At 45.1% G+C, this 15,524-nt stretch overlaps 1 protein-coding gene across 1 annotated transcript in view; it reads right to left on the bottom strand.

The window, feature by feature from the left end:
• SLC35F1 (solute carrier family 35 member F1) overlaps positions 1 to 15,308 on the bottom strand; it is a 371,121-nt gene extending 355,813 nt beyond the window's left edge. The window contains exon 1 of the mRNA XM_044757468.2: positions 14,927 to 15,308. Coding sequence (XP_044613403.2) covers positions 14,927 to 15,099 — 173 coding nt within the window. The 5' untranslated portion in view covers positions 15,100 to 15,308. The remainder of the gene's footprint in view (positions 1 to 14,926) is intronic.
• Between the last annotated feature and the right edge of the window lie 216 nt (positions 15,309 to 15,524).

Genomic DNA, 15,524 nt, shown 5'->3' with positions numbered 1-15,524 from the left:
GCTCTACTTTCATGTAGTTTCCTCAGCAATTGGATTGCTTCTTCTTTATTTTTTCCCAAGCTTTTTACCTGCTAGTGATAATAATAATACAGTCATGCATCACTTATTGACGGGGATACATTCTGAGAAACGCATCTTTAGGGGATTTTATCACTGTGCAAACATCATACAGTGCACTTACACAAACCTAGATGGTCTAGCCTACTACACACCGAGGCTGTATGGTACTAATCTTATGGGACCACCATCATATACGTGGTCAGTCATTGACTGAAACATCATTACGTGGTGCATCACTGTAAGAATAATAGTACAACTCCGAGTAGACTTTCTATATGTCAGATGCTGTTCTGAGTCCTGTATATATGTTTTGTCTTTTGGTCCTCACAACAACCTGTGAACAGATAAGAAACTGAGGTCCTCAAGATCGGAGTACTCAGATGCTCAAGTAAGCAATCTAGCCCTGTTCTTAACCTCTTCTGCCTATAACGAGTTTTAAGCGACTTCTATTTTTATATCTACAACTGATTATCCCAAGGGAAATTTCTTGGCAGACAGAATTGAAAACTTTTGGGAAAGAAGGCTGATAGAAACAGCATCAAGTTTTGAAGTGTGAGTAGGACTTAAGCAGTGCACTGCAGTGCTTTCCTAACTCTGGTACCATTCAAATTACCTTTCTATGCTTTCCTGTATCTCCTACCTTTCCATAGATTGATTTAAAAAAAACAATTAAAACTGAAATTCATTGAGTACCTCCTTTGTGCCAGGCACTATCACACACATGATTTGAGAAAATAAAATGATCAACTTGCTGAAAGTAATTTCTCTTTTGAAGGGGCCTCTAGCAGATTATTTGCTCCTTCGTTCAACAAATATTTATGAGCACTTGCTTTGTGCCGGGTTCTATGTAAGATCTTGGGTAGAGAACACCCTCGTGGACCTACAAGCCATTAGGAAGGTTTAGACAAGTAAATATTGTAGAGTGTGAAGGACAAGAAACAGCCAGCATGTTGAATGGGTCATCTAACCAGACCTGGGGGTCGGGGGCCGGATGTCAAGCAGGTTTCCAGAAGCACCGATGCCTTTGGGTTTTGGATGAAGAGCTATAATGTCTCATAGACTGAGCTCCTCTATCAGAGTGTACCCTACAGCACTCGTGGCCCTGCCTAGTAACCTTGAAATTGAGGCTCAGGGCTTTATGATGCCACTCATTGCTTTACTTTATTCATTTCTTAAGTTCAAAATATTTCCACAGAGAAAATGAATAATTCACCAGAATGGGAATTCTGACGTGGAATGAAGGTGCCTTTCATTCATTAACATGTCACATGGCTTCTGTGACTTTGTTCACTTGCTAGCATTTCCCTAAGATGGGTCAAGAAGCAACAGTCTATGCCTCATGAAGCCAATTACTTTAATGGTTAAAACAGCAGAGTATACTAGAAATAAAAGGCTAGTTCCTGGCAAGGTTTCCCTCCTCCCTCCCCGCCCCAACATTTTGTTTCCTTATGCATTTCACTTTAAAACTCCTTTGTTTCTTGAACATGACTTATCTCTCCCAAGCACCATTTGGAAGAGTTTGTGGTAGAGTATACCAGGCTGTGGAAATTTCATTTTTAGAAAAAGAGTGCATTTCTGACTCTGTTTCCTTTACCTACTTCTCCAATAGCAACTAAAAAGGGAGAGAACTGTCAGGTTCCTAAAGCCAAAGAACTGCTTTCCAGTGGTGACAAAGGAAGGCAGGGAGATGACAGTGCTGCTAAGAAATTTTTTGTCGTATCTCAATTCACCAACACAAACTTCCCCAAAAATTGCAGTCCTGGAACACCAGCCCATTCAACAGGCCTTCCCAGTTGCATACTTTTCATAATCGCCCTTTTCTTTGACAAATTGATATCCCAAATGAGCAATCTGATACCCATTGCTATAAACGCTTTAAGCAGTGCTTTTCTTCCATCATCGTCAAAGGTGTACTCTCAGGTTGCAACTAACTTTGCTTCTAAGGAGGTAATAATTATGGTCTCTTTGCATTGGACACAAATGAATCCATTTATCAGCATTAGAGTTGTAAACGATCAATTTTCTATAACCAGTGCACGCAAGCTCCTCGCTGCCTATACTTCCTCAGGCTGAGAGCACCTGCTTTCACTAGGGAAGGTCGTTCCAAAGAACATGTATCCCATTAGGGGCAGGAAATAAATGGGAAGCATCAAGGAAAAGAGGAATTTAAAAGAATAATAGAGAAGAATTTTGCCTGAAAAGCATTAAAATCACAGAAACTATTAGAATCAGAGTAGGCAAAAGGTAAATTTTTAAAGTCAAGTCACCGGACTCATGATCACCTGGAGCTGAAGTGTTGTAACGAAACCATAAATGGCTCAGCGAAATTGGGGGCGATCCTTAAGGGGTGGCTGTTCTATAGGTGCAGTCACACCTTCAGATACAGCTAGCTCATGGGTAATTCCACACTGAATATTTTTGTCTTCTTAGGTGATACCAATTCAGTGTGGTTCCAAAATAAAAATAAGACACATTAAAAATAAAGCACGCTTCTTGAACCAACTCTGAGCCAAAAAAAAGCATGGCAAGGAAATTTGAGGGCTATCTTTAAATAAGGAAGACAAATTATTCCAAGTGGAAAACTATCTTCTACCTATCAGTCTGTGTGTGTGTGTGTGTGTGTGTGTGTGCGCGCGCACGACGGAGAGAAACAGAGCAGGACAGAAAGAGATAAATGGATACACAAAGATTCATTACAAATAATATCTAATATACGTACATTATTTGGAAAATAATATATATAACATATTACATAGATTCTATTTAAATATTTACATAGTCCCAGCAAGATTCAGAAAGGAAAAGTGGGAGCCAAAGGAAAGGTCAAGATACCACGGATTGATGGATTGACCAACTTCATTTGTCCGTCTTATCTGGGATCTCATATCCAGAGACAGTTAACAACCCTAGTTGTTATGATGAAATCCAGAGGCAGCATTAAGAGGAGGCTGGGGGCGCTTTCGTCACCCAATCTCTGCATCAGTAGATGGGGTCAACACACAATCTTTGTAAATACCGTGCTCTTGTTATGCAAATCCCACTTCAGAAAGAGTTCCTGACCCTGCTTCCAACTACATGGGTGTCCCTCACCCCTCCCCACCCAGAATTCTGGAGCAACCACTGAATGACATAACCAGAACGTGAATTTCATCCCAGCCGCACTGGGCGATGGTAGTTTTTGGCTTGGAGGCTTTTGCGATGTTTCAGATGTGCTCCGTAACTATCCAGAAACTGACTCGCACTATTTTCAAGGCCAGATCACCTTCTTTTAGACTGGCTTGAACACCACACACCAAGCTTGGCAGTACTAGAGGGACAACAGTTAATTCTGTGAAGCCGCGAATACCCTTCTTAGCTCTCTAACTACATACACCCTCCAGGACACATCGCCCCATTCCCATCCTCTGTCCTGCCCACACACACACCTCCTCTCAGCTCACAGTCTCCCTGTTTTCAAGCAGTCACCCCATTCTGGGATTTTCCACAGCCCCTCACTGCCCACCAGCATTCAGAGCGGTCTGTAAGGCGACCTGCTGAGGAAAGGGCCCCTCTCTGAGAGAGCAGTGTTTCTCCTGCCTGCAGCAGGATCCAGATAGGGACAGAGACTCCAGCCATCCCCGGGAACCCAGTGTCACAAAGAGCTCCTCTGATCCTGCTGGCATCTGGGCTTCCCCTCATTAGCACATTAAAGCTACTCTGTCCCTTCCTTCTGAGCGGCTCTGTCTGTCCCACTGCCGGCCTCTATGGAGCCTTTTAGGCCCACGCTCATTTCCAAACCTCCCCGGTTCAAGAGGCACTAACCCTCTCCTGAAGCCTGTCAAACTCTCTTTTTCAAACCACAGGTACTGTCGAAGCACCCTCCCTCCGAGAGGCACAATCAGACAGCAGGACACATGCCTTCTGGCTAATTAGTCTTCCCAAGAAGAGGCTTTCTTAAAACAACACCAAGAAACCTTAAATATACCTAGCTTTCAAAACAAGGAACACACTGAACTAAAGACTTGTGCCTTGTTCGTAGATGGGTGGGTTTCACTTCAGACTCTGGCTGACAAGGCTCAGGAGAAAAACGACAGGCCCCCAGCAGCACCTGCGTCCCAGTTGGCTGGGAGCTGAGGGCGTGGGTCACCCGACCACAGCCCAAAGCCACAAAAACCCGCGCTCCTGTTTTAATTTTGCGACCAGGATAACAAGTGCATAGTGCCCGGCATCTTTCCAAGCCCTCTCCTGGATATTTCATTTTAAAATCTCCCAAATGCAATGGGAAATGAAGGGCTAGGATTACTTGAACCGTATACAAATGAGAAAATTGAGGCCCCCCCCAAAGTTAAGTCAATTGCCTGAGACAGAACATATCACATTCTAAAGGGGACACCATCACTCCAGTGGTCCAGACACAGAATCTCTAAGTGACTTTTAATTCTCTCTCCTCTCTCTCACACTCCAGTCCCAAATATAATCAGGACCAAAGTCCTACTGAGCTCCCTCCACTGTGCCCTTGCACCACTATCCTCACTTCTTCCTGGGTGAATTCACTGATGGCTCTTTGCTTGCCAGCAGCTTGGACCCAGATCTGTTTCTGAGGTAACCCTTCCCAAGGCAGGCTCTAAATAGCAGTGGCTTCTTTCTGCCCATCACACCCCCCCACCTCATCCCCACCACAAATGTCAAATAAGCGCACAGCACTGCCCTTAAATCTTACTATATTTCTTTAGTATGTATCCTTTCTGATTCCTCAAAATGACTATTTCCCACTTCTCTCTGTACAAACATCCTACACCCGTCTCCCACCACCTAGCACCTTCATCATCAATGATATCCTTGTCTCGGAATTCACCAGCCAGGAACTGCCATTTACTCCCACTGCCAAATCTACCAATTTACTTTCATTTATACCCACACTCTCTGCCTCCCTTCCTGTACCACGGCGAGTGTCCTGGCTCCTCTCAAAGGTCAACCCCTCCCTCTGTGCTTTGGATCCGACATCCTAGGTTTCCCTCCCTCCTTTACCCCATTGCTTCTTGCATATGCAATTTTCCCCTCACCACTAAATCATTCCCATCACCACACAGGCCTTTTGTATTATCTCCTCTATTAAAAGATCCTCCCTTTACTCTGCTCCTGGTTAAGGCAAAACTTCTCCAAAGTTATGTTTTGCACTCCCCACCACAGTCCCTCCCCAAATCATTCCATCCAGGTTTCCATCTGCACCACCACTCTGAACCTGGGCTTGTCACGGCCCCCAAGTCCTCTATGTTGCTGAGCCATTGATCATTTCTCTGCCCTTTCCTCAATTACTCTCAGCGCAGTGGACTGCTTATTTCCTCCCTCTTGAAACACTTCCTTCCCTTGGCTTCTGAACACCACACTCTCCTGTTCTCCCTCCTACGTCAGATCCCTCCTTCTCCAGTTCCTCCGCGGGTCTTCCTCCTCTGTCTGACTCGGAAGTTGGTGTGCTCCCCAGACAGACCTTGGGACTCTTCTCCTCTGTCGACACACTGTCTCCAAATGATCTCATCTAGGACCACCCCAACGACTCCCAAATCCAAATCCCTAGCCTCTGATTTCTCCCCAGAATCCCATACTCCAGCTGTCATTTGACATTTCTGCTAGACATCTCTAACTGAACTTGCCGGGAGTAAACTCTTGACTTTCTACCCACAAACACGTTCCTCTCCCTGTCTTTCCCAATGGCACCATAACTCACCCAATTACTCAAGCCCCTCAAACTGGAATTTTTCTTTATTCTTTTCCCTCGGCAGGCTTATCAAATCACTCATCCAGTCCCATGGATTCCAATTCCCAGTGCGAATCACTCCAAAACGCAATCGTTTCTCTCCACCTCCACTTACCCTCCAGTCCAGCCCTCCCACACCTCTTTCCTCCAGCAGCCGCTTACCTCTCCTGCAATCAACAGCAGCCAGAGTGGTCTTCTCAAAACATTAACTAGATTACCTCTCTGCTTAAAATCTTCCCATTGCTCCCCACCCCACTTAGAATAAAACACAACTCCTCTCCTGGCCCTCTTTTGATCTCCAGTCTGTCTCCCTCTGTGATCTCCCAGCCTCTGACTCTCCCCTCCTTGCACTCCAGCCTCCCTTTCTTTCAGTTCATTACCCCTGCTTGTCTCATCTTAACATTTCTGCCTGGAACGCACTTCCTTCTGACTCTTGAATGGCCAGTTCCTTCTGCTGACTCCGATTTTAGCTTCAATGTCACCAGAGAGAGAGAGGCCTCTTCTGACCCCTGGAGGTAAATAAAGTACCACCCATTACCCCTCTGTCACATCGCCCCACTTTAATTCTTTGTACAGTATTTAGCATCCTTGGATATCTTTCTTATGCATTTGTTTATTGCTTGCCCCCAGCTAGAATGCAGTCTCTACAAGAGTGGAGGTCTTTATGTCTTGTTCCTACAGTATCCCCAATATCTAGAGAGCGGTGCCTCTTACCTGGCGCAGTAATTATTTGTTGACTGGCTTGAACAGTTCCTATTCTGTGCTCCTCAGAGCTTGAAATAAAGCCACACCAGTGGTCCCGCCTTTCATGCTGAGTCCCCATGAAACCCTGACCCTCCTTTCTGTCACTCAGATCTAGAATCTGCTCTCCTCAACTCTGTGATCCCTGAAAGGTAGCACCCTCCGCTTACAGCCCATTCTACAGAACTGGGGTATTGCGCTGTACTCCTTCTCACTTCTAAAGAGCTTCTCTGCCTAATGCTCCAGGGGACCCCTTTAAGGTGGGAGCTCCAACCCAAGCTATCGGGTTGAGTCCTTGTTACTTAATGTAGCCATTGTCAAGCCTAACCTGCTGCCTCCACATTCCCAGCTGGAATGTACGGATTCCCACGGCTGGGACTTGCACCAGTGTAATGCTACCACTATGTGGACCCCCGACTCCATAATTATATGTTCTTCCAGAATCCAGACTCACTGTTGCTCCCTCTTGGATATTGGGCTGGGACCAGTGCTTCTCAAACTATCTGCTGTAAAACATCAATTGTTTTTTTTTTTTCAATTCATTGCAGACAATACTTTTGTAAAATACAGCTGAAAAAATCAACTACTACAAAAAATAAAAATGGCAAAAAACAAAAATTTACTAAAATACATGACCCAGTTTTTAATATTAGAAGAAAATAGATAAAATTACCCTGTTAAATTGCTACGCATATTTCTAAATGTTTACTCTCGATTTCTGTTCTTCTCACAGTTTGTGGATCAGTACAGGTCCGTGAACCATGCTGTGAGTGGCTGGCTGCTGTCCTCCTGGCGGCCTGTCTAGCTTGTGCAACACCCCAGGTCTCCTCTGCCCTGGTGAGCAGATCCCTTCCTTGTAGCAACTTTTAAAAAACCTTTCAATAAACAAGTATTAAACATCCACTATGATGCAGGTACTGTTGGGGTGCTCTCCCCAAAATAATCTAACCTAATTTTCCTCTCCCTGACTCTGATTCAGATTCTGTTCAAATCACAGCACCTCTCTCTCCATTCTGACTACCTCCATCCAATGGAGACTCCAGTCTCCTCTCTCCTAAACGGCCATAGTAGCCCCCAGCTGATCCCCCCTGTCCCTCCCCTCTCCATCTGTCCTAGAGATTTTGGCCAGAATATCATGTTCAGGCACATCTCTGATCATGTCCTTCCTCTACTCAATAACCTGCAATAATAATAACCCACAGAATGAAGTCGAACTCCTTATTGGAGCATGTAAGCCTTTCCCTTATCTGACTCCATCCTACAATTCTAGTCGTACTTCACTACTGCCTTTTATATCCACACATATTATTGTCAAACTGGACACTTAATCCTCCTTCGATCTTTTACCCCATATTTGGTTTATCTTTTCTCTCATCGTTCTTCTCGTGCATGTTCCTATCCTACCCATCTGCTATGAATTCAATGTTTATGTCCCCCCAAAATTCATGTGTTGAAGCCCTAATTCCCAAAGTGATGGTATTTGGAGGTGGGAGCTTCGGGAGCCAATTAGGTTTAGATGAGGTCATGAGGGTGGAGCCCCCATGATGGAATTAGTGCCCTTATAAGAGACAGGAGAGCTCTCCCCCCTCCCTCTCTCCCACCCCCACACTCCACCATGAGAGAATATGAGAGGACAGCTGTCTGTAAGTCAAGAAGAAGGCCCTCACCAAACACCAAATCTGCTGGATCTCAGACTTTCCAGCCGCTAGAACTGTGAAAACTAAATGTCTGTTGTTTAAGACACCCAGGCCAAGGCATTTTGCTAGAGCAGCCCGAGCCGACTAAGCCACCATCTTTCAATGCCAAGGAAACATGCCATCCCTGAACCTTCCTACCCTGTCTCCAGCCTAGCGTGGTCTCTCCTTCCTCTGGAGTCTTATAAAACTACTTAGCTGTGTGACCACAAAAATTATTTTCTATAAAATCAGTATCTATAAAAGGATGACAACAACTTTCACTATTATGAAAATAACATATGCTGTAAAATTTTATAATACAAACGTATGCTTTATAAGGTAAAATTTAAGAATTTGAGGCACTGTCTAAATGATAATTTTAGCTCAAACACTTTCATTGGGTTGTATCGAATTATATAATAAAGCATCCAGTTCTTCCACCAACTGTTGGTGAGAATATCAAATGGTGCCACTGCTATGAAAACAGTATGGAGGTTCTTCAAAAAATTAAAAATAGGATCACCATATGATCCAGCAATTTCACTTCTGGGTATGTATCCCAAAAAATTAAAAACAGGATCTTGAAGAGATATTTGCACCTTTATGTTCATTGCAGCTTTATTCACAATAGCCAAGAGATGGAAGCAACCTAAATGTCCATCAACGGATGAACAGATTTAAAAAATGGAATATCATCTAGCCTTAAAAATGAAGGAAATTCTGCCATTTGAGACAACGTGGGTGAACCCTGAGGACATTATGTTAAGTGAAATAAGCCAGTCACAAAAAGACAAACACTGCATGATTCTATTACTATGAGGTATCCAAAATAATCAAACTCTTAGAAACAGAAAGTAGAATGGCGGTGGCCTGGGTAAGTGGGGAAGCGGAAAAGAGGAGTTGTTGTTCAACAGATACAGCTTTTCAGTTTGGCAAGATGAAAAATTTCTAATGTGTATACAGTTAACACTACTGTACCTTACACTTTAAAAACCATACATTTTATGTTATGTGATTTTGACCATTAAAAAAAAGAATAAATGAACGTGTACTCGTATATGTTCATGCCACAGTCAAGAAACATGCCAAATATTTATGGGGTAGTTTTCCATGTGTCTATTGGACTTTGACTTCCTAAGCATAGTTTTTCAGAAACATAATCAAGAATTAATGTGTTTCAACAATGTACGGTAAATGCTCATTGGCCTGAACTCAAATGAATGAGAAAGCTCAACTAAAACCTGATGGTGGCACTTTCGCATTCTGCATTCTACTTTTATGAGAAATGGCAATTAAATAATAAATCAGCTCTTGCATGAAGTAACTTCCGAACTATATGGGCAGCCAACTCATTTCCTATACCATCTACATCTACAGCAGTGCAGAGTAAAAATAGACATCTATTAGGATGACCCTGATTCAGTGAAGGATCTTGACATAGCAAAAGGTCAAAGAAAAATTACACAAAGATACATCCATTCTCTTACACATTAATTACTTGGGAATGCATCATCTTTATCCGAGGCAAACCAAATATTCTTTTAATATGAACATTCATTTCTCCAAGCCCATGCATAAAAATAAGTATACTGGATGATCTTTTATTTTTATAATTTTGTCCTTTAGTTAAAAATAAATGCATCTTGCAGACATCCTTTGTTTACTACTGATCGTAGAAATGTCTGTTTTTAATCACACCACCTGGTTCCATTTGGAATATTTTGTATCAATTATCCCATTAATAGTCGGTCTTTCCCTTCATTTTGACATCTGTCAGAAGGAGCAGCTTGAGGAAGAGACTATCAATTTTTTAACAAAAGCATTCCCATTCAACAAAAAAGGATCATCTAAATTATAATACGGCTCCATCAACTGTACCTAACACTTGGTTCATGCATAACCCTGTTCCTTGGCAGCCATTCTGTTGGTTCACCATGTTCTGTCCACCCTATTTAATGACTCAGACAAACTATATATAAATACATATTGTCCCAGCTCATATGGCAACTTTCCACATAGACGTTGATTTCATGTAGGCTTGCTCCCAACTCTCCTATGTACCCTCTTTAATGCTCCTTGGTTTCAATTCAAAAATGTTTCAGAAATTTGGAAATTAATAAAATGAATCTAAATGTAAGTTGGAAATCAGTTAGTTCCAAATCAAATGAATGGATGACCCAGGATCACACCAATAGGTTTCATTCTAGTGATTAAACACACCCACCACAAGACTCAAAAAGAAACCTTTTACAGCTTAAGACAGTTCAATGTATCTCTTATTAGGAAGAAAGTGGGTCAAAACTAGAAACTCATAGTAATTTTTGTTAAGATCTGAAAATAATATTCAAATGGGGAAAGACAAATAAAACCACACATATGCAAAACACAAAACAAACTGCAACTTGTTTTTCACAAATATTTTGTTAAGGAATCATTTTAGAAAGGAAAATCTTCAGATACTATATAGATCAGTATCTACTCTTATATGTTTCTAAGAAATCTACGGATTTTGTCACCAAACATGGACCCTAGCCTGCTTCTTTTGTCTTTCCTAAGTTCTAACCTCTGCATTTGACCTAATTCTCTTGTCTTGAAAGATGCAGGTGCTCCTTTATCTAACACCTTGGGGCCTTGAACTTACGCGGTTTTCAGCTATGTTCCAAGAAGAAGTTCTAAGGGACAACAGCCCAGGACCCAGTCACTCTGAAATGGACCACACGGGCCCAGACTGCAACCACAAGACTGAGACCTGCACAGGTAGGCAGAGAGCTGTGCTAAAAGTGACCAGCCCTCATTAATACCGTAAATTCCCCTTCTCTGGGAGGCGCGAAGCAGCCATTTTTATATCAAACAGTGTATGTAGAAGCATGATTTCAAACCACGCATGTGCAAACTTATGCCCACCTCTACACGCCATGATGAAACATCCCCTTCGAATGTTCATTTCCTACCCCAAATAAAGGTACCAGCCTCTCTGTGCTGGGGGGGAGGCAGAGCTTTGTGAAATTATTCCCATGTCTTCATTCTTCTTTGCTGCATGCCACAAACAAAAATTCTACTTTGTGAAACAACTACTTCTGGTGCAGTTTGATTTAACTCCCAAGAAGAGACCCATGTTTGGTCCAGTAACAGTATCAGCAGTTTCTGTGAGAGGGTCACCCACTTTTGCCCTTGAAGTATTTTCTTCTTTGTCATATCTTGCTTGCCTGTGGCAGGGTGATAAATAGTATTCCATGCTAAGAAATAGTGAAGAAAAGTTCGCCATAATTTCTTCCTTGCTCGAACCAATACATTCTTCTAAATCTTTGGGAATTAAAGAAGTAACAATTACTCTAGCATTTAAATCATCTTGTATTTCTTGCATCTCATTGTCAAAAAATTTTGAATAGGACAGGGAGAAAGAATGTAACACATCCTGCTAACTGGTTAAAAAGAAAAGTTTCTAGCACCTCCTCTTTCACCAAAGTCTTGGATACTGTTATATTCTAATCTAATTGCTCCACAGAGAGTGAGCAGTCGATAAGTGGGATGTCCCAATTGTCATCAGCAATCCATCTCTAGAAGCCATTGAAGAAAGGAGAATGGATATGGAGCTATGCTGAGAACATAAAATGATGCAGGATAATGTAAGGCAGATTTCACTAAGGCAACACTACATTTTCATTCTAAGCTTCTTGAGAGCAAGTACCTTTAGTTAATGATTAATCAGTAATTCTCTCTTTACCTATCCCTAGGTAGCTGAGACATAGATGGCATATGTGTTCACGTTTCTTCCTCTGAGTTGGCAGGTAGCTATTGTTATAGACTGCGAGCAGTGGCAGGCAGTTCGCCAGGCTTGCACTGCTCACAGTCTAAACTTCTCGTCCCTTTGCACCATCCTCAGTCTCTCAGCACTGCCCCTTCGGCCCAGTGGGATGCTAAGAGCCAAGAGTGGCGCAATGCCTCATTCCGTCACTGAAGAGACTCTACCAGCCAGCTCACAGCAATGGAATGCTGCCAACCGTATATCTGCATGCCAAAAGTTGGAGGGAAATTTTTGATATTGGTTCCAAACTTTCAGATTTGTAACTTCACTTTCTGTTAGCAGCTAAGTTGCTGCATGCCAGGGTAGATGAAAGGAAACAGCTGAAGCCCAGAGACAACCAGTAGATAGGCTAATGCAGGTGAAGGGAATAGAAGTACTAAGGACAGAGGAGGAGGAGGAGAAAAAGAAGGAAAAAGTGATCTCAAGCTTTTAGAAAATTAACAAAGATGCTTATGATTAGGCCCCAGTGGGCCTGCCTTGGAGCATCACTGATTAGCGCAACACACCTGGAGGGTTCGAAGACAAGGGGAGCCACACCTAACCAATGGCACAGGATCTCCAAAATTCCACTCCCCCCCCCCCAACTCTTGCTTTTACTTAAAGCTCAGTCACTCAGCAGCCAGTGCTAACACTGTCTCCTGTTGACATAATCACGGCCCAAAAGCCAAGCCCATCAGCATGCTGACAAAATTATTCCATTGAGATTTTTACATTTATTCTGATTATTCTCAGTCTTCTTACCGAAGGTGCTCTATCTCAAAAGAAATATTTTCTTCTTATCTTTTAAGGATAAGGAAAAACCATTTACTCAATACAAAACATTATACTGAAAATTCTGAAGAACTTGGAAAGACAAATAACTGTTTTAGTTGAAGTCTAAACGCTATAACCCCAGGATTCCATTCACAGATGTACTTGGATGAAATGTCATTGACCCAGCCCTTCAGCCTAAGTTCCTCCTCTATAAATTAGGAATAGTGCAACTCGTGTCACAGATCACTGAAGGCTTAGTAAAACACAAAGTTCTACCCAGGATGTACTGTGGCTTCAGTGAATTTGCTTATGATGCTTCCACAGACCCACCTTAGGCAGCAGAAATCGGCTGAATAAATAAATTTGTGTAGGACTTTGTACATTCCCAAATGTTTTCTTCAGCATTATCTCATCTAATTCTCAAAACTATGATGAGAGGTAAGACGAGTATTATAAAACACATTTTACAGGTGCAGAAACCGAGTCTCAAGGAGATGAATGGCTGTGCTCCAAGCCACATGCCTAGTTAGTGGCAGAGGAATGATGACAACCCAGGTCCCCTCATTCCTACCTCAATGATCTTGTTATTCTGGACTCTAAGATTCATTATGTATCAAGAAATAACCTGCACAGAATCAGTAATAACTTACAATCAAGCCAAGATAAATGAAATATTGCACCAGGTTTTTTTTCCAGTTTGATGAGGAAAATTAATAATTAACATATTCTGCTTTAAAATTTAAAGAACCAATGTCAAGGCATTTGGAATTCAAAAAACCACAGGTATTCATAAAGAATAGGAACCCCACATAATATGTACTGAGCCAGCATCATCTTGATATATTCTGCTCACTATCTTTTAAAGGTAATATTTCAGAAGGTGTTATTCTAAGCTACAAATCAAAGCAAAGTAAAGGCTTGACTTTCTTTTACCAACTCATGTCTCACTTCGGAGTGAATTTCATTTGTTTGATCATAAATGGAAACAGACAGAAGTACCCACAAGTAAGCTAATATACATGTCAAGTCTTCTTCACAAGGGACTCGAATGGTTTGAGATTTGACATAACTAAATTAAACCACTCTCCTAAATGAGATTTTCTCAAGCTTCTATTTGTGTATATATTTTGTGCTTCCTCTAGAGCTTTAAGCCCCAGAGAGAGCGATGTGAATTCCTTGGGGAGTCTCAGTTACCCCAATACAGTGCCACACAGAAACCTGTATGAACAGAGTGACCTTACGAGTTACCCCTACAGATGCATTGAAAAGCACGCACGCACCCAAATAAAAACACACAAAACCAATTTTCTATGCGATTTTTGTGTCAACTCTTCAATCATTTCAAGTTACTGAAGTTAAGACCCCTTCACATTGCATTCTAGTCAGGGGTGCGGGGGGCAGGATGGGGGCGGGGGGCATCTTCGCGTCAACCTGAGTTCTCTTCCTGGAACGCCTCGCCCTTGATCCATCCACTGCGCAGATTCCAGCACTGGAGGCGTTCGCCTCCTCTGGCTTTAGCCCGCTCGGGAATAACCCGGCGCCCCTTCCTGCAACATTTTTGCACTTTGCGTGGGTCTGGTCCAGGCCTCTAGCCTCCCTTCCCTGCTCCCAGCCGGGAAGAGTCGGAGTGGCGACTGGAGCGTCAGGCAGGAAAAGTGGGTCCCCCGCCCGCCCACGGGGGCGGTAGCCGCGACCCTATCCCCCGGCGAGGGGTCGGAGACAGGCGGGCGGGGCAGACGACAGCGGGAGGCCGGAGACTTGCACGCCGTCGCCGCAGCCCGGCGCCTTCCCGCCTCCGCCCCGCCACCCTCGGGTCCCCCCGGCCCCTGAGCGCCAAGCTGGGGTACGAGTGGGAAAGGGAAGTGAGCACCATGCGTGTGCGAGAGTGGGCGTGCGGACCCACGGCAGCCAGGCAGGCGACCCCGCCTCTCCCCGAACTCCCGCCTCGGACCAGCCGGCACCCGGGCGCTCCAGGGCTCCCAGCTCTGGGACAAAGCTGCGCGGCCTCTCCGCCAGCGCGGGGCGCCTGGTCGCCCGGAGTCCTCAGTCTCCCCCGGCCGCGACTCCGTCCCAAAGGGCCTCCGGGCCGCCGAGGGGACGGAGGGGACCCCGGGCCGGTCGCCCGCAGCCCCTGCCCCACGCCCCCGCCGCGCTCACCTGTTCAGCACTTTGCGGATCCTCTGGCGCACGCCAGCCCGGGAGGAGGCGGACAGGCTGCCGCCGCCGCCGCTGCCCTCGGCCGGCAGGTTCTCGATGGTGGTCACCACATGGTTCGGCGGGGCTGGCGGCGGCGGCTGCAGCTGCTGCTGCGGCGGCTCGGGGGGGATCATCGCGGCGGAGGCGGCGGCGCGGCGGCGATCAGAACGCAGCCGGGCGCATCGCGCGCCGGCTCGGGGCCCGGGAACGCGCAGAGGAGCCGGCCGGGTGGCCGCGGCCCGGGGAAGCGGCGCTGCCTGCGAGGCGGCGAGGCGGGGAGGCACCCGCGGCTACGGCCGCCGCCGCCCAGCCCGCCGCTCACTCCGCTCCCGTCCCGGTGCGCGCAGCCTCGCGCCGCCGCCGCCGCCGCCTGCCCCGGCTCTTCTCGAGCCGCGTCCCCAAGTCCTGGCACGCCCCGCGAAGTGGCCGCCAAGGGTGTCGCGCGGGGGCGCGGAGCTGCCGGGCGGCTCAGAAGACCCCCACGGCGAGAGGGGATGGGGGTTCGGGTTTCGCTTCTCTCCCGTGCCCAGGTCTTCTCTGGGCTAGCGGCGGCGGTGGT

Source organism: Equus asinus, chromosome 24 (genome assembly GCF_041296235.1).
Source record: "Equus asinus isolate D_3611 breed Donkey chromosome 24, EquAss-T2T_v2, whole genome shotgun sequence".
Lineage (NCBI taxonomy): Eukaryota > Metazoa > Chordata > Mammalia > Perissodactyla > Equidae > Equus > Equus asinus.
This window is presented reverse-complemented; position numbering and strand designations above follow the sequence as displayed.